At 40.6% G+C, this 24,831-nt stretch overlaps 2 protein-coding genes across 8 annotated transcripts in view; both read right to left on the bottom strand.

The window, feature by feature from the left end:
• rnf103 (ring finger protein 103) overlaps positions 1 to 912 on the bottom strand; it is a 50,391-nt gene extending 49,479 nt beyond the window's left edge. For all 3 annotated transcript variants that reach the window (XR_008339494.1, XM_053428486.1, XM_053428485.1), the window contains exon 1: positions 305 to 912. Coding sequence is in view for 2 of the 3 variants with exons in the window: in XM_053428486.1 (XP_053284461.1) it covers positions 305 to 530 (226 nt within the window). In the remaining variant the exon portion in view is untranslated. The remainder of the gene's footprint in view (positions 1 to 304) is intronic.
• A 5,047-nt stretch (positions 913 to 5,959) lies between these two features.
• abhd18 (abhydrolase domain containing 18) overlaps positions 5,960 to 24,831 on the bottom strand; it is a 67,494-nt gene continuing 48,622 nt past the window's right edge. For 3 of the 5 annotated variants that reach the window (XM_053428488.1, XM_053428490.1, XM_053428489.1), the window contains 8 exons: positions 23,841 to 23,979; positions 22,600 to 22,689; positions 19,584 to 19,685; positions 18,994 to 19,226; positions 18,599 to 18,735; positions 17,498 to 17,587; positions 16,375 to 16,537; positions 5,960 to 8,952 (listed from right to left, as the gene is read on the bottom strand). In XM_053428488.1, the coding sequence (XP_053284463.1) occupies positions 8,901 to 8,952; positions 16,375 to 16,537; positions 17,498 to 17,587; positions 18,599 to 18,735; positions 18,994 to 19,226; positions 19,584 to 19,685; positions 22,600 to 22,689; positions 23,841 to 23,979 (1,006 nt within the window). In that variant the 3' untranslated portion in view covers positions 5,960 to 8,900. The remainder of the gene's footprint in view (positions 8,953 to 16,374; positions 16,538 to 17,497; positions 17,588 to 18,598; positions 18,736 to 18,993; positions 19,227 to 19,583; positions 19,686 to 22,599; positions 22,690 to 23,840; positions 23,980 to 24,831) is intronic. The other 2 variants (XM_053428492.1, XM_053428491.1) reach the window with 1 other exon arrangement.

Raw genomic sequence — 24,831 nt, 5'->3', positions numbered from 1 at the left:
TAAATGAACGGCATTAAATTATTAACATAACAAATTTCCATTACTTCTCCAAAACGTTTGGGTTTTTATTTTTTCAAGCAGTTTATCAGGCCTGGATATAAACATTTTACAATTTCATGACTTTTTCAGGTTTTTCATGACCATAGGAACCCTGTATATATAATATTTTTGTTGTTTTGTTTTGCATTTTTGCATTCGTCGCATGTTAAAGACGTCACAGCGTTTGTGAAGTGCTTCTATCATGAATTGACTGATGTGAATCTAGGTACGAGTGTAGGAGGTGTTTGGCGGCCCTGACCAATACCTGACTTCTCCACCAGATCGCTGACGTCCACCTTCTCAACCAGTCCGGAATAGCCCATTCCCCGACACTCCAAAATGGTCTTCAGACGCTTATAACTGAGAGTCACTGGATCGACTAGCTGAGTCGCGAACGTGCCCGTTTCATACCAGGCCACCGCCTCAAAGATCCTGGCCAGCATGAAGAGCACAATGAAGTAGAGCAGCAGAAAGAACAGTTTGAGCCACATGTTCCAGATGGTCTCAAGATGAACTGAGCTGCACTAAGTTGTAAAAAGACAAGGGGTCAGTCTGGCTCTGTAAACTTCTCTGAGCGGCTTACGCAGTCATGGTGCTGGGGACGTCCCCTAACTGTCTAGCTGTGCTTTAGGCTCATCTACCCTGCTGACGGTCACGGCTAGCCACTTAGCTTTGCATAACAGGTAGGTCTGCGGTAAATCAGCTGCAGCAAACAGGCCTCGTGCAGGTTGAGAATATCTACATGCGCTGCTATTTGAGATGAGCAGCAGATCTCCCCATTCCCTGTTAAAATATAAGGAATGGTGACGTGAAGTGCTCCGATCAGCTGCTGTACACAGAGGCGCTGACGTCACATCCGGCTCCACCTCACATGTAAACATGGGCTCCGATAGAAAAGTTAGAAAATCTAATTTCCTTACAACATCGACGTTGATGACAAATTTTACGAGGTGAATAAATGATGGGAAGTAGAATTCGTAAGAAAAAGAGAATTCCATCCGACTCCATTTACACCATGATTTACTCTAGGCTTTTTTAAACCAACTTTATTTACAACAGAAGATAAATACACATACAAGTATTAAAATTCCAATTGAACTGCTGTATACCTTCAATGTGAGAAAGGTTTCCTGCACAAAATACAGAGACACCTATCAAAAAGAGGCTGCATTTTAGCCATCATTTATAGTAACAACAGTAAAAAAAAAAAAATCTGATACAGGCTGTAAATATTAAAATACATGGGAACATGAAAGGAATGTACAAGCAGAAAAATGTATCCATTTAAATGATAATTAAATATAAAGCTATTTTATGCATTCCACAATTTGGAGGTTCGAAATTTTGATATAGGATTTCCATAAGTTCTGTATTGTGTATGGTGGAGTATTAGTTGCATTAATATTACAGAAACAATTCATAATTTGAGGCAATGATCAGTCTGAGATTTAAAAGGGGATAAGGAGTTTCTCTGACAGATTTAAAAGGGGAGAATATTCCAAAGATTGGGAACCCAGGCAAAAAATGTCGGGTCCCCTCTTGTTCTTAGCCGGGACTGTAAAATGGCAAATAGGGACTTTACTGACGACTTCAGGTTATAAATGAGCACATCGTCAAAAGATCCAAATGTTATTTGGTGCAAGTCCACAATGAGCCTTAAAGCTCAGCAGTAAAATCTTGAAATGAATTTTAGAATTACCAGAAGTAAATGAAGACAGAATCCTGTTGAGTCCTGTGGGATGGTGAACAAAAAAATTTGCAGGGCTGAAGAATTGGCGGAGAATGGATGGCAGCGCTGAGTAGGGATGGGCAGTATTTATAATACATATATAAAAAATATGTATCTGAAATACAAAATAGTATTTTTTAATTTTTTATTTGAAGAGGATTGATAATATTGATGATATTTTGTATCAAAATACTTAAGTGTTTTGGATTTTTGTAGTTTAAAGATACTGTAAAATACTTTTTGTGAGACCTGTACGTGATGATGTCTTAAAAATGAAAATCTGATTGGTGTCTACTCAGTAATTTGCCCAGGCTCACTTTTCTCGAAGCAATTAAGCTCCTTTCATCATCATTTAGAGAATTCAAACAGCTCTTATCATGGCTGCCACTGAAATACTTATCAGTTAGGAGCCTTAAGGATAAGTTAGCGTTGACAGTATTAATAAGCAGACAAAAATATAATCAATGGTATAAATAAATGGAATAAAGGGTGAGGGTCATATTTCGAGCAGCATAAACAAATAGCTGGAGTTCATTATTCCATCTCTTAATATGGAGCTTATTTTTTACTAAATTAACCTCTTGTTAATATTCACATAAACTAAAGAGCTTACCAATCAATATCACATTATTAATCAGAAACGGTTTTCTTCTATAGAAATTTATCAGCTTTAATTTATAACAAATTTAAAGTGGGCAAAGTTGTATCATTAGACTGAAGCCATCACTTAAATTAAAGTTAAAATTCACTGGAAGAAAATCAGTTCTACTGTCTCAAAATTCCTCTCATTTATCCACATAAATATAATTAAACTTTTCATGGATGAATTGATTGGATGTAATACATAAATGTGTCTCTTTTTTTAGGTTAAGGTTAGATTAATTGGGAAAAAGTATTATTTCTACTTCCTCTCCATCAATGTATTTTTGAAGAACACATTTCAATGGATGATAAATAATTAATTAACTTATTAGTGAACTGCTTGTTCAGAGGGACGTCTCCCATTTTACATGTTGTTAATAATCATTTATTTTTATGCCTGATGAATGACACATTTGTAAACTGGCTTTACATGCTATACAAATAATTTTTTAGATGGGACAGATGGAACATCCAGTGTTGTGAGACCAGTATTACACGGATCGACCTGACAGAAACAAATAATCCAAGGACAAGTACTCACCACATGGTTTATTAGCTGACAGGTTTTTTTGTAAGCTCTATTTTAATCATTTTTAAAATACAATTTTGATAGATTGAGTATAACACAGCTGTATCTGAATTTAATTATACTGAATGTTATGGAAGTTTTCTTGACCTCAGTGAAAGGTGAACTAACAGACTAACATGAGCAATTACCACCCCCAAGTCTGAAGATGTCTCCCACAGCATCCGCATATATCTTCTTCTACTTGCGTCACCCATTCTAACAGCAGATGCATGAATGGCTAGAATTACTGTCACTCTATGATAAATGTAGGTGTTCGCATCCTATTTGATAGTTAAGTCTTAATCTGCATTCCTACATCACATTGTGTCCGTACATCTTACCACTGGTAAAATATGCTAAAAAGTGAGAGTTGTTGACTCTCTGTCTGGGCATCGGAGTTACATATGAGAGTCCCTAAGCGTAGACACTGCAATGCACTGTTGGTTGACACTTTATCTATAACGTAATGCTGCTTGTAGAGAAAAGCGAGTATCCGAGGAATTAGATGGGCACTATTCTCTTAATGGCATAGAGTATAATGGAGAGGCGGTGGACTAGTGGCAGAAAGATTGGACTATGGGCAGAAAATCAGACTGGATGGTCTCTGTTTCGACTCCACGGAGTGACAACTCCCCCAACATCTGCTCCACGGGTGCCCACTGCTCTGTGTGTCCTGCTGTGTTCACCAGATGGGTCAAAAGCAGAGGACAAATTTCCCCCCATTTGCATGAGTGTGTCTGTGCATGTGTGTGGGATTAATAAATGTATCTTAAATCTTAATGGTATATATGTAATGTATAGTGGCATTTGTAGTAATGTGAGGTAGTCCAAAATTCCTCAACACTGGCGATACAACAAGCTCCCTCACATTCTGACTAAAACGATACATTTTTGCCTCCACCTTTAAATTAGATTCTTTTTTTATTTCAGGCATTGTTCTTTCTATCGTATTCTCTCACTATATTATCTGCAGGAGCAGTGTATCAATGTATTTTCTTTAATAGTGAAATCACTGCTGTGGCCACGAAACTATCTGTCTTTCTTTCCCTCACCTCACTAACAAACACCTCGATGATGCTGTGTCAATGTGTTGCATTTCTGTTCATCTCTTGATGCTGATTCACTGTAGAGACCCATTAGTCAGCAGGTCAAATTAATATTCATGACGCGCTTTGCACTGACCATTTATGGTTGAATGTGGGCGTGTAGATGGCAGACTTTGAGGCAGATTCACGTACACACCTTTAAATTAGCATACTACCACGCCTCTATTACTATATAAAAGGACATCCGTTTGGTTTATCATGAAGACAGCCGTGTGCTGAACAGAGAAGTTGAGTTGTAAGAGATGGCCCCAAAAGGTAAAAGAGAAGAATATCACAATAGCAGCAATTGAAACTAGACTTGCGAGCAAGTACGATGCGTTCCCGAGCCTTGCGACCGCAGAGCCGCATCCCCCTTCATCTCGCCCACGAAGAGGCGTTTTCTCGGGACTTGAACAGTCATCATTTAGTCTGATTTGTTCAAGAAATGAGGGAGAAAGTGATGACATACACCGATGACCGTCACTCAGAGGTAAATTATTTTAGAATCTAGGCAACGTAACACATTTGTGGTCATGTGACTATTATGTTTAAAAGCCCATCCCATTCACCCCTTGCAATGAAGGATAAGTTGGTGCAGGTGCTGTGGTAAGTATGTTTTTTCAGAAAAATGTGTTTTTTGCATGTAAAAGTAAATTTCCTTGCTTTGAACTTAATCAACTGTTGTGTCAAAACCAATTGATTCAGGTAGAACAATTATATCATACATGTTGATGAACTTCCAACATATAAAACCATGTGATTGATGCTAGCTGAAGATTAGCCTGAATTGATAAAAGATGTTGTTTTTCTAAAATTGTGGCTTCGGGGTAAAGTGGGACAAATGCTGTGGGGTAAAGTGGGACAGTGTCTCACTTTACCCTACCATGAAGCACAAGTTAAGATAGTCTTAAATATATTTTAGTGTTATATTACATTATATATGTTTTATTTTTAATGTCATAAACATTGTAGAAAAGCCATCATGCCAAGAAACTACAACAGGAAGACAACCTGGGGCCAAACACCCCTTGCAGAGATGGAGAGTGCAGCCGCTGAGGTCATGCAAGGAAAGAAGTCCTTAAGAAAAGCTGGAAGGGATAGAAAATATTGACAAGACAACCCAAAAAAGATTCATAAAGAAAAAAGAGAAAGGGAAAGTAAAATCAGTAGCCTGGGGTGCAGTAGCTGAGGTAAAGAGAATATTCACAGATGTGATGGAGGAGGAGCTTGCCAAACACTTGAAACAACTAGCTGACCAGTTCCATGGCCTTGCTCCAGTTAAGTGCCATGAACTGGCATTTGAATCCACAGAGTAAAACAATATCCCGGTCCCTGCCAATTGGACAGAGAAACAATGTGCAGGTAAGCTAGGGTGTGCAAGAGATTACATGAATCATAATAATCATAAATGTGCTTAATTGACCAATCCCCATGATTCTGTTACTAGTCCGATATTAGTGGTTGTCAATCTAGCTGTCGGGATTTTAACTATTACAACATGTTTTGTTATGGTAGTTTCAAAGTGGAAAAAGTAAGTGGACCACTTTACCCCGTAGCTGGGGTAAAGTGGGACACAAGACCACTTTTTTTAAAACAATCGTATTTTCACTGCCCTTTGTCCTGAAGACATTCTGATCATTTCCACTGCTAGAAAACATCCTGAATTAATGGGAAATGTGTACATTTTACTGATATATCACTTTAGTTCGCCTAGAGGGGAGCAAATGTAAAAAATGTCCCACATTACCCCGCTCTCCCCTACTGTATCAACAGACAATAGGTGTGTTTCTTGTTAAATATGATCTAAGATTTAATTTGTTTTAATATAATTATGACCTGGTTTATTTTCACTATTTTATTTAATCCCCTTATGTAGTAGTCAGCCGTAAATACAAATATTTGGCAAGGAATTTCTTTATTAGTTTATGAAAAGCTCAAGAAATACAGAATTCCAACGACACAAAAAATAAAAGAACCATTCCTATTTACCGCCCAAGGGAAATACTTTAACATGGGTTCAACATAGCTTTATCGCCATTTCTTCTACGCTTCTCAGCTTCCCTGTTCTGACCAACTTCTCAAGAAACTGCTCCGCCTTGGCCGGTGTGTCGAAGATACAGGATCTGCTGCAGTGGAAGATAAACCGGATGCCAAACGGCAAATAGTTTATAGAAAAAGTAGATTTTTCTCAGTTTCATAACCAGTTATAAACTCCTTGTAAGGGCTTTAAAGGGATAGATCACCCAAAAATGATATCTACTCACCACTATACAAATAGAGGGGTGAAGTGTTTGAGTCCACCAAACACTTTTGGAGTTTCAGGGGTAAACAGCATTGCAGCTAAATCCAAAACCATTGAAGTAACTGCAATGACCTAAAAACTGAGGTCATTGTACATGGCCCTCAAAATAAAGAAACATTGTCTTGTCACCTTGAATTGCTTTCTCTTGGCTCCCAACTTTACTGTGAGGAACCTTTGATTTATGTTTGACCAGGAAATATGAGAAACATATGGTATCGAAAGGATTCAAATAATCTCTCTCCCTCTCAAAGAGTTCTTGAAATATCGTATTCACAACAAAGGGACCGACGGACAGACATACAGGGTGGAAGGGCAACCTGAAAACATTTCTCCGGCCACTGGCCATCAAGGGCATCAAAACACGATTTATAGAGAGGTAATTACTGAAAGTTCATAAACTGGGTAACTACTGCAGTAAAAACAAAAAACACAAACCATATGAAAAACAATCTTATTGGTTGTAAATGTAACCACCATATATGTTTACCAATGTGAACCATTTATAATTGTATTTGAAAATATACATTGATGGTTTAAATTGAGCAGTAACTAATTTCTTTCTTTGATGTAATTCCCAACATGAGTATAGTATTCAATATTTTCATCAGTATTTCTTGACATTTAGTATTTATAATCTGCTATATAAAGCAATTTAAATCAATCTATATTAAGTGCATAACAGTGTGTTGAAATTCATACTATTAAACTGACTTTTATGTGTGTTTGTCCCACTTTCTCCAGGAGAAATATCCATGACACAGCCCACATGAGGATGGACACTACCAGTCTGCTGGTGTGGACCAGTGAGCCATTGAAAACCATAGGATTTATTGTCCATCACCACAAAGTGAGTGTCTCTTAAGCCTGAAACATGCTTCTGCGTTTTCACGGGCCCGTAAGCGCAAGAGGGTCCCTTACCTGCTTATGTATCCCTCCTTACGTGCTGACGGGTGTCGACCCCCTTTTCTAAAATTTACGGCAAAGCTCCGCAAGCTCACTCAGCCCGCAAGGCTGTGATTGGTCTGCTCTACATCCCTTCTGAAGCTGCATTTCCGGTTTCATGCCACATAATACAGGCAGAAACAACGGGAGATTTAGAAGAATGAATATGGACCAAATAGAAGAGCGTTTGGCAGAAGAGATCCGAAAGTATGTCCACTTGTATAACCCGTCACTGACTGGCGTATTTGTCCGCCTGAAAAAGGCTACAAGGAGCCGCAGTAGCTATGTAAATAAACAATCGATGAAGAAGAAAGAAGGCGTCTCTCAGGTCGTCTTCGACAAAAAGCTAGCCTGGATGCCAGACGAACTTAGCCCCGCCCACAACAATTTGGTCGGGCAGTTCGGTCTTGAGTCGCTCCATTGGGAAAAAATTATGGCCCGACCGGGCCAATCAGATTGTCAGGGCGGGCTTTATACGATGATTGACAGATGATCAACGGTAACGTAATCAACCACGTCATCACAGTGCCCTCGGGTTGAATTCGTTTTCAACAAACATGCCTGCCGCTGGCGAGCTGAGATGTGTAGATGCTGCCATTGAGTCTGTTTTAGAAGACCGACAGCGCATTCATTTTGAAAGAGGAACACAGAACGTGGAGGCGACGCCAGAGCACCGCGCTAATCCCTATCGCCCCGGCGCTTGGCTGTTCACAACGGACACTGAAGCGACGCTGAACCGCCGGGCAGCGCTAATAATATCACCCGTTGATCCAGTAGATCGCTGCACGGCTTTGTGCCAGTCACACCGGAGGCTGAAGCACCGCGCTGCGCCAAGGCTGCCTCGTGGTGCTTCAGCCTCCGGTGTGACCGGCACAAAGTTTTAACATGGGAGTGGATGGGAGCCAGCTGTTATTTAAGGCTTGGCGCTGCGCTGAAGCGTCCGGTGTGAACCCAGTAAATAACTCACAATGCGTTGCTTAGCATACGTCACATACTACGTTGCTCTGATTGGTTGTAGGTCTATCCAATTGAGCGAAGAGGAATTTTACTTCCTGGTCAGTTGAAACACGCCCCATAATTTTTTCCCAATGGAGCGACTCCAGACCGAACTGCCCGACCAAAATGTTGTGGGCGGGGCTAAATTCGTCTGGCATCCAGGCTAACAAAAAGCATTACTCCGCCTAGTGTTCTGGCGCGGAATTGCTTTGTAAGACGCGCAACGGTTGGGGAAGCATGAATGACAACGAGTCTTGCGCCACAGCGGCGTGAAAAGACGCAGACGCAGTCGCAGAAGCATGTTTCAGGCTTTAGACAGCCACATTCCTGTTGCCACTTTCTACAACACTATTTCATACTGCCACAATTTCTGTTGCTAAGGTTGATTTAGAGGCAACAAGGCAAAAACCAATCCCTCTGCAGACACAGGAAATGAAAATAATTTGAAAATGACTGAGTTTAGCTGATGTAAGCTTAGTTTCGTGTAAGTATAGACTGTTAAGCTCAGGCACAGGTCGTCTCAGAAGAATTCAGGCCTCTGCGAAAATGATGATTCTGGTGTTGTTATTGGGTGGAAGGGACTTCTGCTTGCCATGGCTAGTTGGGATACTTCAGGCTGAATTTGTTGAATGCATCATATATCGCCTGTCTGGAAATAAAACACATGCAATCAGTTTCAGTCACTGTGTCATATTTGTTCTATTGTCTGACAACAGAAACTGAACATTAGCTTTAAATTGAATTAGTCAGCATTAAAATACTGAGTGTGAGCATCGACAGAAGGAGAGAAACAAACAGATAACAGGCTGAAACCAGCAGACACTTGGGAGGAGTTGAATAAAAGGTTATATGTTATTAAGGACATTAGAACAAACCATATGACTTCAGTCAACACATCCTAGGCACATATGGATTACTTCTGACCATTTACTTCTACAAAACAGCTATAATTCACCAATGAATCACACGACAAAAGGAGCGAAATATGAAATGTGTTTCATAAACTACATAGTCTCAGACACTTTTACTCACAAACATGATACTAGACATCACACAGAGGGATTAACAAATTATGGAAAGGTTGCACATGTAGAGGTGGGTGCAGTTGATTACATACAGTTGTGCAAGCAGGGTATGTGTTTTTACAAATACACAATGTTGCGTGTTTAATTTTTGCATTGTTCTTCAGTGCTAACGGACTTTAACTTGGTTGTAAGCTGCAAGTCAGCCCAGTCCTGATATGGAAAGTTACACCGTCCCAAAACACGTTAACAACATATTGACATTGTGTCTACTACTAGGCTACTGGCCTAGTTTGAATGGTTGACTTCTTCAAGGTATGATTGGCTGCAGAGGTTAACAGAAAAGGTTAAAGTATTCATGAAGCTCGTCACCAAGCTCAGAGACCTTGGGCTCAACATCGCCTTCCGTGATTGGATCCTGAACTTCCTGACGGGCAGACCACAGGCGGTGCGGATAGGCAGCACCACATCCTCCACCCTGACTCTCAACAGCGGTGCCCCCCAGGGCTGTGTGCTCAGTCCTCTCCTGTACTGCCTGTTCACGCATGACTGCATGGCCACCCACAGCTCCAACACCATCAATAAGTTTGCTGATGACACCACTGTCATAGGCCTGATCACCGGCGACGATGAGGCGGCTTTCAGAGAGGAGATCAGAGCCCTGACATCTTGGTGCCAGGACAACAACCTCCATCTCAACATCAGCAAAGAAGGAGCTGATCGTGGACTACAGGAAGAGACAAGGAGAAGAACATCCCCCAGGCCATACGACTTTTAAACTCCTCTGATCTGCAATAACTCCACTAAACCAGCACCATAGCATATTTGCATTATTGCACATAATTGCACTATTGCTATTTTATTATTAGCACCTCCGGTGGGAGGCCCTATTGAAATTGTAAGGAATATTCTGAGCGTAGTGAATTGGCTTTTTGAGGGCTTCAACATGCTCAAAAAGTTTGCAAAGTTTGCAGTATATAAGAAATTGGTGAAAATGTACATATTCTGGAGTATTTGGAAATGGGCGCTGCAAAATAGCTCCACCTACAGCGCCACCTACGGAAAAGCCCCTCATTTAGCATTCAGTGATCCTCACGAAAATGAGGACAGTTGTGTATCATGACCTGGGGTCGGATTTATAACCGTTGCGTACGCACAAAACGGGCCCTGAAACGTGCGTACGCCACTTCTCACGCCAAAGTTGGGATTTATAAAAACGAACTTGACGGGAAAATATGCGTATATCCCAGCGGGCCGGATTTATAACCGTTAGGTACGCACAAAACGGGGCCTGAAACGTGCGTACGCCACTGCTCACGCCAAAGTTGGGATTTATAAAAACGAACTTGACGGGAAAATGTGCGTATTTCTAAGCAAACTCTGACCCATGCGTACGAACGTTTTGGAGACGGGAAAGTGGCGATGCAGACCTTAGGTGTTGAATTGAAGCAGATTATTGATCCACTTCATCATTTACATTAAAACCAACATCTTAGTTTTGCTCGCGCGACATATCTGCTCCACCCGACCCTTTTAATTAAAAAATATATAAAACAACTTACAGCAAATTACGCTCATATTCTATTTAACAGTGGAGTGACAGAGCCGAGTCATTATTAGTTTTTAATAATATCTTCTATAATATCTTCAGTACTTCTTTTCAATGCAGTGAACTTGACCGTGCCACAGATCGCACGGAGCGCACAGGAGATGAAGAAATGAGGACACTTTCCAAAAAATATCCCAGTGGAGGTAAGGATCCACTGATGTGAGGGAATCGGTCCGATTCTCTAAATAAATAAATACTGCCGTGACAGTGGTGCGGGGATCTGCGTGATGTGTGCATGTGAATGGATGGACGAGGAGGAAGCGAGGGTTCAGCGATTTCTGATCTCACACATTGTGTTATCCACAGCAGCAGCAGTGTCAGTGTATTTTCTTTATTAGTGACATCACTGCTGTTCCATAAAATCGCTCTTCACCTCACTAACGAACACCTCAATGTGAGTGTCAGAAAGTTTCACTTCCTCTTCACATCGCTTGATGCCGTGCCTCCGTCAGGACTCACGGGGGAAACCCATTGGTCAGCGGCATCATTTAATGTTCGTGCCGTGCTTTGCATTGACCATTCATGGTTGACGGGGGGCGGGTGGAGGGCGGATTCGGAGGCAGATCCACGTACGAATGTTTCCAAGTGGACTGTGAACATTGCGTTCAGGTGTGCGTACGCACGGTTTTATAAATCGGAATTAGCTTTGGCCAATGCTATTTCCGGCTTTTGTGCGTACGCACACTTTTAGTAGGAATCCTACGCAATCCTTTATAAATCCGACCCCAGATGCACAAAAAAGTTTGTCAGTGCATTGTGAAAAACGCAACAGGAAGCCCGCCATTTTGGATTTGGTGGCCATATTCCACATTTTTACTTTGATGTACTTGTCGTAGAGCTTTCATCGGATCAAATTAAAATTTAGTTGAGTTTCATCACAACAAGATGGAGATCTAAACTTATTCAAAGATAGATTTTTCGTCACACCGTGTGACCGTGGCGTGGCTTCAAAGTTTGATTTACACGCCATCAAAACACAAGCTTCTGTATCTTTGACATATTTGGTCCATTCAAGTCCAAACTAGACATGTAAGACAAGAGTCCCGACCTGAAGACATTTATACAGAAATCGTGACTTAAAATCACAGCGCCCCCTGGAGGCAGCAGGAAATATCTTGTTTTTGGTACGTCTCACACTTGGATGTATTTCTCCTCATCCACTTTGCGAAACCATGTCAAACTGTGTCAAATGGGTCTCAAGACATTGATAATGTAGCGATAAGATTACTGTGACTTTTCATCATGCGGATTATTAATGGCGTGGCATCAAAGTTCATCAGCTCGCCATAACACACGAAATCGCTGTCACTTCCGTGTTAATGCTTCCATCTCCCTCAAACTACATGTGTGTATCAACAGCCAGCCCCCCCCCAGATATTCAGATGGTTTTAAGGAACCCTAACCCAACCCATTTTGGATTTGGTGGCCATTTTGGCCATATTCCACATTTTTACTTTGATGTACTTGTTGTAGAGCTTTCATCAGATCAACGTAAAATTTCGTCTCCGCTTTGCAAGCGTTTATCCTTGCCGCAGTGCCAAACACATGCAATGCGGAGACGAGCACTTGGTCATCGAATGCTCTTTCTTCACCGACCTCAACAGACTTGAAATCGCCTGTGCTCGGGCCCGTTAGTGCTACAACGTGGCCTAGTTTAATTTTTTTAATTTTTTATATTCTCTTTTATATCATTTTACTCAAATTTTGTTTTTTGGATGTAATACTCTGAGCATTGCTAAAAGAGAGCCTGCGACCCAAGCATTTCATTGCCAGCAACTGCTTAATGTTATTGTTGTGCATTTGATAATAAACTCTTGTATCTTGAATCTTGGTGAATGGATGGTTATCACTGGGACACAAAGATGAAATGATTAGATTTCAGTGGTAAAATGTGTTTGTTCTTCAAAAAGGGAAGAAAATTTAGCTTGTGACAGACTGTTTCTGTTTTATCCTTACGGTAGTCTTATTTTAACCTGCACAGCTTTTACTGCGTTAGTAAATCCTGGCAGCACATAGGTTTACTTCACTGAACCAGAGAAAGCGGGAACAAAGAGGAAAGTTAAATGTTGTTAATGTTTGTTGACAAAAAAAGAAGAAATGGTAAAATCTAACTTGTAAATTGTTTCTAAAATTAAAGATGCCTTTTTCAAAAGCCCTTTATTATATTTTTTAAAGGCAAACTCGTTTCAATTATTTTAATTGAAATGAGAGTACACTGCAGTTCAGTGTAAAAATGTATAATAAACATTGTTGAAATACTTTATTTTATTTGATGGTTGTGGGTTCATACAGACATTGATACAAATACTATGCTACTTCAAGATAATTATATTGAAAGAATGCTAAACTTGAATTTACAGTGTTGATATTCCTTCAGAAAGTTACTTGAGTTATACTTTGTTTTTCATTTATTTTGTTGATGGACAGCTTAGTGTAGATTGATATATTCCTTTTACTTTAATGGACCAAGCTATTTCACAAACATTATTTGAGAGATATGGGACAATGAAGCCTGGTTACTGGGCTATCTTTTGTTGTGAATATTGCCTTGAAGTGCATATTTTGTTTGTCGTCACAATTTATTGTATTTAAGAGAAGATTATTAAATAAATATAAATGACACAAGTTTTTAAATTTTATTTTTGATAAATATATTATATTAATATATTTATCAATTAATAAAAAATAATTGTTAGATTAATCGAAAAATGATCATTAGATCAATCGATAGGTGTAGCCCTAATCTACAACGCTTCCTGGGATTCGCTCACTTCTACCACCGATTCATTAGGGACTACAGTAAGAAAGCCACACCTAACCAGACTCACTTCACCTACAGTACCTTTCACCTGGTCTCCTAACGCTGACAAAACATTCACAAATCTTAAGGCTCTGTTCTCAACCGCTCCAGTTCTTATCCACCCAGAGCATTCCCTTCAGTTCATGCTAGAAGCTGATGCTTCGGACACAGGGATGGGGGCCATCCTCTCCCAACGCTCTACAGAGGATGGCAAATTATACCCAGGAGCCTTCTTTTCTCACTTTTTTCCCCCCGATGAAATCTATATTATGATGTGGGTAACCGTGAGCTACTGATGGTTCTGGAGGATGGGCGGCACAAGTTGGAGGGGGTGGAGCATCCCTTCATTATTTGGACAGATCATAAAAAACAAGCTTATCTCCAGTCAGCCAAGACATCAAACCCTCGGGAAGCTCGGTGGGCCCTGTTTTAGGAAGGTATTATTTTAATCTCACCTACAGACACGGTTCCTGCAACCAGAAGCCAGATGCCTTCTCCTGACAGACCCCCAGCAATTCCCCATTGTCCATCCTCACTCCTTCGTGTTGTGGCAGTTTCTTTCTTGGAGGTGGAGTCCCAGGTTATGGAAGCCCAGCAGACTGACCCAGGCCCAGGTAACGGTCCTCCTAACCGTCTCTATGTCCCTGTCCCCATCAGATCGCTTACTTCAAGACTAACGTGCCATCCAGGAGTCAAACGCACGTTAGGATTTAATAGACAACATTTCTGGTGGCCTACCATTGGCAAGGACACTCAGTCCATCATCAACTTCTGCGCCCGCGGTAAGAGCTCTCACCAACCTCCCTCTGGACTTCTTCGACCTTTGCCTATCCCCAACTGTCCCTGGTCCAACATTGCTTTGGACTTCATCACTGGTCTCCCTCCATAGACAGGTGACACCACCATAATCACCATTATGGATCGTTTCTCCAAGTGAGTACACTTTGTCCTTCTCCCAAAACTCCCTTCAGCCCTGGAGACCACTGACCTCATGACACCCTTTCCATCTGCCTTTGTTTCACTCCTAGGAGGAGGAAGTGGCCGTGCACTCCGTTAAGTCACACCCGTGCCGCTTCCGTAGGATCTGGAGGGAAGCCAGGGCATGGATGTTTCGCACGGCTGCCAGGAACGAGAGGTTGGCCACCCGTCAACGCACAACCACTCCCACTACATGCCAGGACAGAAGGTATGGCTGTCCTCCCGGGAGCTTCCACTCCAGGTAGAGTCACCCAAGATGGCCCCCCGATTCGTGGGTCAGTATGAGATGGAGAGGGTCATCAACCCAGTTACTGTTCGCCTCAAGCTTCCATCCGCCCTCAAGATCCATCCCACTACCACACTTCCCTCATCAAGTGTGTCTCCACCAGCCCTTTGAGTCATCGCCAGTTTGTCCACGAAACAGTTTTTAATGATTTTTATGAGTCAGTGTTGGGAAGGGAAAAAATTAAAATGTACACTTTACATCAACCCACTACATAACATTGCTTGTAGTGCATTACTACAACAGGAATGTCTTTGTTTAAGGTCAACCTTTTTCAAATAATTTATCAAAGAAAAAAACAATTTAACAGCAACAACATTAATGAAAAGTAAATTAAGTGTTTATCACTTTTTCTGCTTTTTCAAACCATGTGATTTGACCTTGGCCAGAGATGATACCTAATTATTTTTTTTGGTGAATTCTGAGGAAGGTGTTTGTATGTGTCTGTTTGTGTGTCTGTGTGTCTGCGTGTGCAGGTTGTTTTGAGTAAAGCAGTGAACTGGAAAGAGATGGAGAAGCAGTATGCCATTAACTCAGTGTATGAAGAGGAAGCAATATGTGTAATAGCTCTGCCTCCAGGAGTAACGGATGAGGAGTGGGCCCTTGCTGCAATGGCTCAGATTACAGGAGTTGAGGTTGATGAGGAGGCTGAGGCAGTTGCAGCAGTCGCTCTGAATCCAGGAGTGGAGGATGAGGCTGTAGGAGCAGAAGTTGTTCTGATTCCAGGAGTGGAGGATGAGGAGGAGGTTTTTGCAACGATGGTTCGGAATCAACAAGAGGAGGTTGAGGAGGAGTGTTTTTGCTTAACAATGCTTCGACGAAAAAAACTAAAAGAGGGGGGTACGTGCACCGGGTCATTTCATGAGTAGCTCACAAGCCTACAAAGTGTGGGCACCCCTGCTCTAGCGTCTTAAAGGGATGGTTCACCCAGAAAGGAAAATTCACTCATAATCTACTCATCAGTATGTTGATGGAGCGGTGGGTTAAGTGTATGAGTCCACAAAATACTATAGAAGTCTCAAGGGTAAGGGGGATTGTTAGAGCAAATCCAATATCATGAAGTAACTGTTGACCAAAGCTTCACAGGTTACAAATCCTAAAAAAAAACACATCCCTCCATACTGTGTGGTGTCATCCAAGTGTCCAGAAGCTTCATTCACGTGTGCCCTATATTAGAGTTGTTACGGTATTGCTGCACTATCTAAGGTTCAGCATCGTTTTTCTGGTCTTTCAGTCTAGGCCCTACGCAAAAAAAAAAATGCTTAAAAGTTTTGGAGTGGATGAAAGGTAAACCCTGAGTCCTAGAACTCTGTTATAGTGATGAAGAACTTCAGTTCCTGCACACATCTTTTGCTCTGAATGTCAAGTAAGTGGTTTACCTGAAGGCGTTTTGTTTAAACAGGTATGCACTGATGTGTCCTCCATTCAGATATCGGACTTCACATCCAGGCCAGATCTCCTGCAGACTGAGGACTCCTGTACGAGGGATGTAGGCATCCTCTTTGGCTTGGACTCCGATAATGAGACCAGTGTCTACAGGGACTAGGACAGAGTGAAGAACAAGTTTCTACTATGACATATAACCACACACATATAACCCCTCTTTTGGCCTCTCTTCACTGGTCATCATTTCAATATGGTAGGCATACCTCTAGTCATTGAGTGAATGATTCATTTGAGCTGAGTCTGACAAGCTACCTCCACATGCTGCAATGTCAATTATGGGTTTAGCTGCTATAAATAATATTATGAATACTATGAAAAGGAACATTTAACCAATTGCAACATGGGGACCGGACTATATAACTTAAGTAGCCAACTTAAATTTTATTATGGACATGCAAGCTTGCAAATTCACATAATCTTATCCTAGCATGAAATTAATTCCCCCCACAAGAATCCGGCAAAAATGATGGTTGAATTCTTCTTATGCCAGTTTGCTTAGACAAATATTCTCTATCATACAGTTTATATCATAAACCAAATCAGGCTCCAAATATTGCATCATAATTCAGAAGACCCAGAGGCAAAAAGAGAGGGTTTATATGCACAACCACAATAAACATCTTTTCTGTACAATCTGCATGTTAATCACATGAGTTTGGTTTAAAACCTTATAGACATGATTGATGCATTTTTAGTTTCACTTAAGAGATGTAACTGATAAGGTGCTGTTGTTGTGCCATTAATGTTGTTTTTCTAGAAATTAAATCTCAAATCCTAATGTCCAACTAAAATCGAAATAGTTCCATTTAGAGTGATATTTGACACAATTTAATAAATGATAGAGGACAGTATCATGAAATAGACATTTAAGCAGACAGCAATGATTCAGAATGGTCCAATTAGAACCGTTTACCAATAATTAGGTGTTACTAGTTTGATGTAGCTTACTGTAACGGCCCCCCCTAGTCTGGTTGTGTGCGGCATCACTGCTAGTTACTGTTTCAGTTTCTGTGAGGTAAACAGCTGATTAGTGGCTGCCCCCTAGATCTGGAGCACCTGGGTCCAGTGCTCCAATGGGATACAAGGCTCTCAGTATCCAGTTCAGGGCTTTCTTCCCTCTTTCGCTCTCCCCACCAGCACCTGCAACTGCACCTTTTGTTTAGTTAAACCTACTTTACTATTACTCCACAACACTGCATCATTCACACACCACATGTACTCTACTGCTGCCACTGTCCAACAGATTATTATTATTATGTTAAGTTAATAGATTTGCTCAAAATAAATGTTAGATTTGGCAAATGACGATGCCACTGGGGTCTCCCAACAACAGCCACAGTGAACTTCACGTCCACATAATTTTTTTAAATCATCATATCAGGCCATCATGAAATACCAGGAGCAAGCGAGTGTGTGTGTTTCCAGACAGTGCACACAGGCCCCGGGGCCCCCCCCTGACACCGCTCACTCGCTCAGAGAGACACACAGTGAGATCAGAGCTCGTTCATGTGACGCAGCCGGTAAGTGATTTACCTTCTTAACAGTTGAAACATTGAAAACACAGAGTTTCTCTGGTCACAGCTGCTCAGAGACCAGATTTTGATTTATTTCAAAGTGGGCTACTTCTTATTTTATACATTTCCCACAAAAATGGGGAGGTCTCAGATAGGCCTGCATAGTTATGCGTTTAATTTAGCTTCCAGGACAAATTTATGTTTGCCGTTCTTAACAATAAAGCATGTTAAAACCATAAATGGTTTGTGTCTGACTGCTGTTTGGAGACCCCGGTGGCAATGTTGTTTGTCACATTTTCTTTACCCTAGAAAGGCCCTTTATATTTAAAAATTTACATTTACATTGGGAGTGTGGGTCCTACGTACAGAGTGCAGCATGTATACAGAAATGTAAACTGGACAAACTAAACACCTTTTGAGTTTTTATGACAACTGAAGGCTACCACAGGTCTATTTAATGTCTGGAAGGGGAGGGCGAGGTGATGGGTATTCAGCTACAACATGCAACTTCCCCACTAGATGTTACTAAATTCTACACACTTAACCTTTAATCCAGCACCTCTACCAAAATTATTACTTTTCTCTTTCCTACGTCTGCTGTGATACACAAATGCAGCTTGTCTGTCTGCACCATAAAACCTACCAGAGAAGTTGGCCATGTGTGTACATTCATCCATTACACCCTTCATGAAGCTTATCGATTCTCTATGCAAAGATGGCCGAAAGCATTTGGCTGAATTCCTGTTCTTCCAATGCAGAGTGCTCTTTGCATATAGACTTCTAGGAAAAAATAAGATGAAATTAAAATAAGATGAAATTTAAATGATAAAACGGTCACTGGAGCATCCAAAATTATGTAAATATTTGTGAATATGTCAGAGGCCCTAATTATAGATTAGTACATCAAATCAGACAACATCTGCAATATATACATATGTGTGTATATGTGTAAATACATAGTTGGAGCATGTTAGACAATAGGGAAAGAGAAGTCACACAAACAGACATATGTAGCTTCGATTCAAAACAACTGTTTACCTTGTGTCCAAACTTGTCCCACTGTTGTTCACTGATGATAACAAATGGTCTTTGTCTCCATTTCTGCCACCTTTAGGGCCTCTACCAATCAACGGGCCTTGTTCAACCTCACCCTCCCGTCCAGTTTCGGTGTACTGGCCCACTGACGGTCTTTCACCTCTAGACAGACCCAGAAGCGACTCTATAGTGTCCGCATTCTTCAGAGGCTCTGTACCCATCCTTAAGGAATCAGCCTGACAGACATGGACAAAGCCCAAAGGGCAGATTCAATGTACTTGATGATCATGCTCAAGTGTGTTCTAACCAAACAAACAAACAAAGAAAGATATGTTTAATTTCATACTGACATGCAGAAAAGGAAATATTAACTTGCATGCTTGCAAACCTAAAACAAGCAAATCTTGCTTTGCAACTAAAGTATTTGTTATCTTGTCATAATTGATATTCTTTATTTGATTGATCCAACTTCAGTCATTTTGATTGGACAACTTAGTGATCAATCAAATGTTCTTTCAAATTGAATCTATAACCTTATAGCCAGTTGTATAATCCTGGTTGGAGAGAGTAGAAGTAAGTGAAATATAACATACCCCACAGTACTCCAAAAGGTGAGTGATCTCCTCTTCATACACTGAGTTAATGGCATACTGCTTCTCCAGCTCTGTCCAGTTCACTGCTTTACTCAAAACACCCTGCGCACGCACACAAACACAGACACATAAACAGACACACACAGACACATACAAACCCCTTCCTCAGAATTCATTGCTGCATCTAAAATCTGGACAAATGATTTAGTAATGCTATCCTTAAAAATATTCACATGCCTGTTAGTCCCCTGAAATAGTTACCAGTCACTGTAATTGGTCCTCCTGTCCATACTGCCCATTAAAGGTTTGGTGTGTAAGATTAAGTTGAAATGGATTTATTGGCAGATACTGAATATAAAATAATCCATAGTGATGTTGTCCTTAGTGTGTGATTATTTAAATTGTTAAAATTGTTGTTTTCTTAACCCAAGAATGGGCTGTTTTTATTTAAATACTTTATAATTACATCTAGAGCTGGTCCTCTTTACGGAGGCTGCAATGTTTTTTATAGGAGTCCAAACTGGTCAAACTAAACACCTTTTGAGTTTTTATGACAACTGAAGACTACCAAAGGTTATTTTTCATGTTTGGAAGGGGAGAGTGATGGGATGTTCAGCTGCAACATATAATTTCACCACTAGATATCACAAAATTCTACACACTGAGCCTTTAACTAATTTCAATGTAAGGGTTCAAAGATGGCCATATGATATTGCAGCAGTTTGTTGGTACAGTGGCTGCCCTTCAATCAGAATGTCTTGGTTTGAAGCACTGTATGAATGTGTGTGTGAATGGGTGGATGGCAATAGACTGCTTTGTAAAGCACTTTGAGTCGTCATCAAGACTAAAAAAGCGCTATATAAATACAGACCATGTATCTGTATTATTATCGGTCTGCTGGGTTTAGCAAGGAAAAGCTGTCCAGGGAATACCAGAGAGTTTTCATCACCCTGTCACACAAGTCACGTTTCCATCAGGCAAAATATGGCTCTTATACAAAAAGAGTTACATGTGATAATATGAAAAGATGATGTGAAATGAGCAGTTCCTAACACTAACCAAACTTTTTGTTGAACCATGGGGAATAACCTTCAATCCTTTAAATATAATTTGTTCTAAGTCTAAAATCTAAGTTTTGAATTACTGCACTGGGATTGTATGCCTCCAAGAACAAGTGCAGGTTTTTTCAAGGTTAACATAAGGTCACTGTGATCTTTGACCACCAAATTCTATTCAGGTCATCCTTGAGTCCAAGTGAATGTTTGTGACACATGCAATGATATTCCTTGTGGGCATGCTGATATATAGTTTATGATACATATATATATACACTCCTGATCAAAATCATAAGACTAAAAAATTGCATGAATTTGCATTTTGCACTGTTGGATCTTAGGAAGGTTCTAAGTAGAGCTTCAAAATGCAAAGAGAAGAAATGGGAACAAGAGACCAAAAGTTGTGAGCAGGCAATTTATTGAAAACAACAATTTAACTCAAATAGGCTGTTCATCAGCTGATCAAAAGTTTAAGACCACAGCCTTTAAAAGCCAAAATCTGTGCAAAAATTTGGATTCCATGTCATTTCCTGTCAAGTAATCACACTGTGAAGATCTCTTGATGGCAAAGGCAAAAAAGCTCACCGTCTTTGAACGTGGTAGGATTGTTGAACTGCATAAACAAGGCCTCTCACAACGTGCCATCGCTGCTGAGGTTGGACGCAGTAAGACAGTCATTTTGCATTTCTTAAAAGAACAAAAATATCAAGTGGTAGACTCAAAAAAATCTCACCGGCGCTGAGCCGGAGGATCCGAATGGCTGTCCGTCAAGACACGGGACGATCCTCGTCCCAAATTAAGGCCATTACTGGTGCTGACTGCAGCCCAATAACCATCAGACGGCATCTGCGAAGAAAGGGCTTCAAAAACAAGAAACGTCTTCAAAGGCCACGTCTCCTTCAACGCCACAAAATTGCCCGTTTAGACTTTGCAAGGGAGCACCAAACATGGGACATTCAAAGGTGGAAGAAAGTTTTATTCTCTGACGAGAAAAAATTTAACCTTGATGGTCCTGATGGCTTCCAACGTTACTGGCATGACAAGGAGATGCCACCTGAGATATTTTCTACGCGGCACAGTGGAGGGGGCGCCATCATAATCTGGGGTGCTTTTTCCTTTAATGGAACAATGGAGCTCCAGGTTGTGCAGGGGCATCAAACAGCAGCTGGCTATGTGGAGATGTTGCAGCGGGCATCCCCTTATGACTGAGGGCCCTCGTCTGTGTGGTAACGACTGGGTTTTTCAGCAGGACAACGCTCCAATTCACAATGCCTGTCTGACCAAGACTTTTTTCCAGGAGAATAACATCACTCTTTTGGACCATCCTGCGTGTTCCCCTGATCTTAATCCAATGGATGGATGGCAAGGGAAGTTTACAAAAATGGACTTCAGTTCCAGACAGTGGATGCCCTTCGTGAAGCCATCTTCACCACTTGGCACAACATTCGCACTAGCCTTTTGGAAACACTTGCATTAAGCATGCCAAAACAAATTTTTGAAGTGATCAACAATAAAGGTGGAGCTACTCATTACTGAGTCAGTTTTTGCCACTTTAATTTCTGTTTTAGGAGTTTTTTTTTTTTTTTTTAGCTGTGGTCTTAAACTTTTGATCAGCTGATGAACAGCCTACTTCAGTTAAATTGTTGTTTTCAATAAATTGCCTGCTCACAACTTTTGGGCTCTTGTTCCCATTTCTTCTTTTTGCATTTTGAAACTCTACTTAGAACCTTCCTAAGATTCAACAGTGCAAAATGCAAATTCATGCAATTTTTTAACTGGTCTTAAGATTTTGATCAGGAGTGTATATATACACAAATATCAGTTCATACACCAGTTTCATTGAATATTAGTACCAAACTTGAAGAGATCTCCCCAAGACATCTTGAGCTATCATATTCACAAGAATATGACGGAAAACAAGAAAACAAAATGCCTTCTACCAGATGCAAAGAGTGTGTTACCGTGGTAAAGACACTTGAGGCAGTGGACCAAGACAAACAGGGAATCAGAGGGATGGGCTTCGGCCAGTTAGTCACTGCCAGGGATGCCATCTGGATACAAAGACAAAAATATGATCTTGGTAAGATTTGATATTATATCGTTTTTGTGTGTGGACATGCATGTAACATATTTGTAGGATCACTATTGCGCAATCCTTACAGCTTTGAAAAGACTGTGACTCAATAAGTGCGAAATTTATGCTGTGCGCCTTTAAGTAACTTAACAACATCTCTTATTTTAGCCAAGTTACCAGCCAGCTGATGAGAATACTCCATCAAATGCTGGTTTTTGTTCATCTTTTCAAAACTTTGTTTAAATATTTATGGAGATCTTGCATTATATGACCAACGCTAATTTTCATAGAATTTGTATTACAAAGTCAAGCATACAACTTAATTAATCAGCGCTGATCCCCACACCAACCCATTAGAAATATGCTGACTGCATGCCTGCACCAAGTCTCATCCAGAGACGCAGGGCCCGAGGAGAAGAGGTCCCACATGCAACCACTGGCAGGTTACCAGCCACCGAATTATGATGCGAGTTTGAGCAGAGAAGCTCCACAGCAGTGCAGCACTCATTTAAGTAGGCTCAACCCAATCATTCGATTCTGCTATTGATGACTGGGTTGATGTCGTTACCTGAATTATCACCTTTGGATTTACCTTCACAGAACAATGTATTTGCGCATTCCGGCAAAGATTTGTTTACCATTAACTTTACCACACTTAAACATATCATCTTCCACCATTACCCAAATTATCATCTTTCAATTCCACTGCTATAATTTCAGATTCTTAATTTATTCCATTTTGCCGTTCTTTGAGTTACTATTCTTGTAAATGTTCCCGTTCTTGTAGAAATTAGTCAATAAATCAAATTTTTATATATATTGTCATTATGTGTTCTTTGGGAGTAAAGCATTGAGAGCCTTTGAATCGGGAATTCATGATTTCATGATTTTGCTCTGATAGGAGCTGGTTCACCTTTTTCATAACGAGTGCAAAATTATTATAACGCTAACCAGGAAATGCTAATTCTACTCAGTTATAAATCTTAAATAAGGTGCTGGTGACTATGGGTTTTCAGGATGACAAGCATGTTGATTAGTTGTGAAGATTAATACTGGTGGATTGCAGAGGTTTGCTTAAAAAATATTAATAAAGGAAAGCATAGACTGTGTGCTTTTCTGAAGACTCACATATCCTCCCATAGAGATGCCAGTCATTCCCAGTGGCCAGTATCCTCCTCTCTCCAGCCAGTGGAGAAGCACTGTTGACTCCAGGATCAATGCCCCTCCCATGACAAACAGGTCTGAAACATTCTTTAGACAGGACCACCTAAAACACTCACAAATAAGTCCTTGTTCACTTTACACTGAAATAAATCAATTTTTAGAAGAATTCACTGAAAGTCTATCTTGGTCATCATCTCTGAGCAATTTGATTATGCTTCACAGATGACGCACCTGTAATCCTCCTGAATTCAGAGCAGTTCAAATGTATTTTAACCATTGCAAGGTAAAACATTGATCATCCCACATATTCGAATCACTCTACTTGCATAATCCACCACTTCAGCAAAAAAAAAATTATGAGGGGCAATTCAAGGTTCAGCATCTTTCCCAAGGACACTGGTATCCAGATGGGGAAGACTTGGATCGAACTTCTAGCCTTCTGGTTGGAGGACGTCCTTAGCCACAGCCGCAAGTCTCCCTTACTTTATCCGCCTGCACTGTGAATGTTGAGGGATCTCTTTAATTAAGACGTGTAAAATTATAATTGTTTGTTAGTAGCTTAAGCATATTGTTGGTCTGTACTAACGACTTACATGACGACCAGGTGACATTTTATAACCAATTAAAGTCCCTACAAGGAACCTTTCATTTTTTAGGATTTTGGCGTCTGTGGAAAAAAGCGTTTCTATCATTTCCTGTCTTAAAACCCTGGTCTAGCCAGTATGTTTATTTGTTTTGGAATGAGTTAAAAAAATAAAAAACAGCTGTTTGTAGGATGCATAGCAATGAGGTAATCTACTTGGGAAATACAATTTTTTATGAAGTTCCTGCATGACCAGTTTGAGCTCTGCATGACTGAAGTCCCTTGCTACAATGATCACACCATCCGGAGGAGCCGTAAGCTGTTTGTTAATGACATCATGCAGCCTTTCAAGCGCTACCTGAGCCTTAGCTT

Source organism: Pleuronectes platessa, chromosome 8 (assembly GCF_947347685.1).
Source record: "Pleuronectes platessa chromosome 8, fPlePla1.1, whole genome shotgun sequence".
Lineage (NCBI taxonomy): Eukaryota > Metazoa > Chordata > Actinopteri > Pleuronectiformes > Pleuronectidae > Pleuronectes > Pleuronectes platessa.
This window is presented reverse-complemented; position numbering and strand designations above follow the sequence as displayed.